Source organism: Bactrocera latifrons, unplaced genomic scaffold, assembly GCF_001853355.1.
Source record: "Bactrocera latifrons isolate USDA-ARS-PBARC rearing strain unplaced genomic scaffold, ASM185335v1 scaffold_1246, whole genome shotgun sequence".
In the NCBI taxonomy this organism is placed as follows: domain Eukaryota; kingdom Metazoa; phylum Arthropoda; class Insecta; order Diptera; family Tephritidae; genus Bactrocera; species Bactrocera latifrons.
Window position 1 is genome coordinate 21,978 of NW_017534682.1, and position 4,034 is coordinate 26,011.

At 51.6% G+C, this 4,034-nt stretch overlaps 1 protein-coding gene across 1 annotated transcript; it reads right to left on the minus strand.

The window, feature by feature from the left end:
- Positions 1-867: 867 nt before the first annotated feature.
- On the minus strand, positions 868-1,593 carry LOC108978632. The gene has a single exon (XM_018949008.1). The coding sequence runs from the start codon at positions 1,591-1,593 to the stop codon at positions 868-870; it is 726 nt and encodes a 241-aa protein (XP_018804553.1).
- Between the last annotated feature and the right edge of the window lie 2,441 nt (positions 1,594-4,034).

The following is a 4,034-nucleotide window of genomic DNA, read 5'->3' on the forward strand; positions in this document are numbered from 1 at the left end:
TAGGGGTGCGATCTTCAGCGCTTCTGATCTGATATGGTTGTCTATTACTTTCTCCATTCCCTTCAGCATGAAGGATGTGAGACTTATAGGCCTGAACGATTTGGCTAGCGAATAGTCTCTCCTCCCTACTTTGGGAATGAAAATTACTTTTGCGATTCTCCATGGCTCAGGGATATACGACATCGCCAAGCTGTCTCCCATCAACCCTAGCAGGTGTGGTAGAAGATTATCCATACTTTGCTGCAAAAGGGCGGGAAGACGCCATCCACTCCCGGTGACTTAAAGCTTGAAAAGGAGGTCAGTGCCCATCTGACTGAGTCTGCAGTGAACAGGTTTCTTGCAGTCAGCCAATCTGAGCGATCTGGCTTACGTATGACCGAGGCTGGATTTAGGTCAGCTTGAACCGTCTCCGGGAAGTGCGTTTGTAGGAGTGTTTCCGCCCTCTCCTCCGCGCTTGTCGTGTAGGTCCCGTCTTTTCTTTTAGTGATAATACTGTGTCCGTCTTGCCCTTCGACAACGCCTTATGCAGCCGACCTGCCTCCGGGGTCGAGGAGACGCTATCACAGAATTTCCTGAAACTGTTTGTCTTGGCAAGCCTAATCTCCTTGTTATAGAATGTTGGGTGCCGTTTGTAATCCTCCCAGCTGCCTGTGCGCTTGGCTTTGTTGAACAACCTACGCACCCTAAGTGTAAGAGCTGAGAGTTTACTAGACCACCAGGGGCAGATTTGTTTGCTGGTGTTCGCTTTTAGTAGACAGGCACAAAGGCAGGCGTCCATAACGGACTGGGTTATGGCACTCAGTCTGCTTTCCAGTCCATCTGTGGTGGATCTATCATCCGCCTGCCCCACTCCACTTATATTATGACTTAAGGTCTGAAGATACCCCAGTTCGTATTTCTAGGGGTACGTGTCGGAGGTTTGTCCGCGACTTTTACCCTCAGAGCAAACCGAATGATCCTGTGATCTGACAGTGAGGGCTCCTTTGACACCCGCCACTGTGAGATCAGCCCGATCATGTTGTCATTGCTCAGGGTAATGTCTAGGACCTCCCTGCGAACACTGGTTACGAAGGTGGGCTCACAAATCACATTCTCGATGCTCATATTGTTACTAATTATGAATTCAAGAAGTGACTCACCCTTCACGTTGCAGTCCGTGCTACCCCATTCCGTGTGATGCGCATTGACATCACATCCTAACGTTAGGGGAAGATTGTTGCGTCTGCAGTATTCCACTAGACTGAGTATTGATGGGGGGGCTGCTGTGGTCGTCTCTCCCGGAAAGTATGCGGAAGCGAGGACGAAGTCCGATCCTTCCTTGTCCTTCACCTGTACCGCCACCAGATCTTGCGTTAGAAACTCTGAAATACAGAAAAAGTCTATATCGGCTCTAACGACTACACAGGAGCGGGGTCTCTCGCTAGAGGGACCCCAGATTACCTTGCTTCTTCTCGAGTTGAGGCCTCTTACCTCTCCTTTGAACACAAAAGGTTCCTGGATTAGGAGGATGCTCAGATTATCCGAGATGAACCTCTTCACGATGACAGCCGAGGCTGCCGATGCGTGATGTAGGTTCACCTGAGCCACTTCCATGCCGGTACTGGAGCCTATAGTATAGGTTCGATGAGAGACAGGTCCTCGTCCTCGATCTCATCATCAACCTGCATCTCCAGCCCTTTCAGAAGCTCTTGGGTGGATGGCATGTCTTCCTGCTCATTGGGGAGCTCGTTGCTCCTGGTTCCATCTGCGGCGGTGGCCGCAGCCTGCCCAGCCGAGGTGGGGTCGTTGGGGGACTCGTTCCGCTCTCCCGAAACCACAGCGGCAGTCGCCTCATGCGCGGCTGGGCGGGTTACGGGTGGAGCCGGTGCCACGTTCCGCCCCGTCGTGGGTTCTTGGCTCACTACAATTTTGCCGAGCCTGAAGTTCAGCCTGAATCCCTTTTGCCTTATATACTTATAGGATTCATCGTCTATCGACATGTTGAGATTCCACCCTGAACCCTAAACGCTGCCTGCTACGACCTTCCACGCGGAGGTGCTTAAGCCATCGTTCTGGCTTCCCACCAGATTAAGCACGAATTCGTGGGTTTTATCTGCCCTCCTCGGGAAGAATGCCACCATGTTATGCAGTTGTGGTATCGCCTCGCCTCTCCGCACACACAGGGCTGGACAACTCCAACCCTCTAGCCTTGGCGAGATTTCCATCAGCCAGGTGGCCGACCTTTCCTCCTGACAGTCGACCAGCAGCATACCGCCGTTAAAGAAAATGCCGTTGAAGGCGCCAGTGTAGCCTTTGCCAGTACATAGGGCATTAACTAGGCAGTCTTGGAGAGCCGTCAGCTGTTCGGACCCTAGGGCCTCCGCTGGATAGTTTCAGGGCAACACTGCCATCCGGATGCTCTTAACAGCCTCAGAGTACTTCCGGCTGGCGGTTCTCGTCGGTTGCTGGTTGGGGTAGGAACACTTTCCACTAGTTTCCTGTGGTCTGTCTCCACATATTCTCTTGGGCCTTGGTGGTTCTTGGGGAGTTATATGACCGCTTTTTTTTTTCTCCATACGGCTCGGTGCCTCTTGGGGCGCCGGCTTTGCTACGCTTCGTCCTACCAACAAGGCAGCTTTAGCTCGGCGACTCCTTTGGTTTCTGCGTCTTGTTGCAGACGAACGATTGACACTAGCGCGTTGTGCGTTATTAGGAGAGGAATTTCTCATCTTGCTCCTACTCAGAGCCCGCTTTTCCGCTGTCTCCGATGTCATGCCGTCCTGTAGGAATCTGTGGTACCACTTGAGAGTGGCTCCGCTCATTCCCGCTCTACGTGGGTCGTCGTGACCTCCTGGTCGTCCTGGCTCCGGGGTACATGGAATGTTCCCTCGTTGTCGTTTTCTTTTACGCTCGCCCCTTGATTCCACTCTCGTGAAACCACCCTCCTCTCCGCAGTCGATCCTGCTCGAGGGGTTCGTGGGCCCGGCGTTCGCGCGATTTGCTGTGGTCACGGTCGACACACTACTCTGAGTGCCGCTGCGGGAGGGCGCGTCATCGTCGGCGCGATTTGCCGTGTTCGCGGCTGACCCGCTGCGCTGAGTGACGCTGCAGGAGGGAACGTCGTCGTCGTCGCGTGCGTGCTCCTCAAAGAGTGCTCGCTCTTCCGACGACAAGGCATCCAGCAAGCTGAACTTTCGTCTAGCTCCTGGGCCACTCTACCTCGTCGTACTAGCGCTTCCGCCGCTGTTAGCCGTCGTTGCTATGGATGTCGTTGCTTTGGTCGATGTCGTTGTTGTTGTTTGTTTGTTGTTGTTGTTGTTTTTGTTGTTGTTCATCCATCTTGTTCTTACGACCGTTTGGCCCCTAATGTGAGCCTCCCGGTCTATTTTTAGTAAGGGGAAATTTAAAGTCCGCTGCGCCAGAGCCCCTTGACGCAGTAAGGCCACCGTTACTTCCCGAGGCCGCCCGGTGTTGGGAAGGCTCCGTACGAATACAGCCGAATTTACCTCCTGGCTGCAAATCATCCAATGGGCACGGGTCGCATAACACCCTGGATTAGGAGGTGATAGCTCTTGGTCGCCGCACACATGCAGCGTCTGCCAGCCCTCAGGAGAGATGCTATGCAGAATCACCCCTGGTGGTTGGGAGATGCCGTGCTGTGTTGCGGTTTAAGCCTCTGCACCACGACAAGGTGCCTACCATTCACAGAGGTAGACACCTCTAAGAAAACCTCTCCAAAAACCTATGAGTTTTTTTTTTAATCACCCTAGTATACATGCTAAAAATATTAAAAGAAAATATAAATTTCATGATAAATTTAACATACAAAAAATTACCTAAAAAACAAAAAAATAAATAAATGGATTACAAACACAAACAAAACAAGTAAGGAAGGGCTAAGTTCAGGTGTCACCGAACATTTTATACTCTCGCATGATAAAGTGACAATTGAGATTTCAACCGTGGTTGTGAACCGATTTCACCCATATTTGGTGCATGTCATCAGGGTGTTAAGAAAATATTATATACCGAATTTCATTGAAATCGGTTGAGTA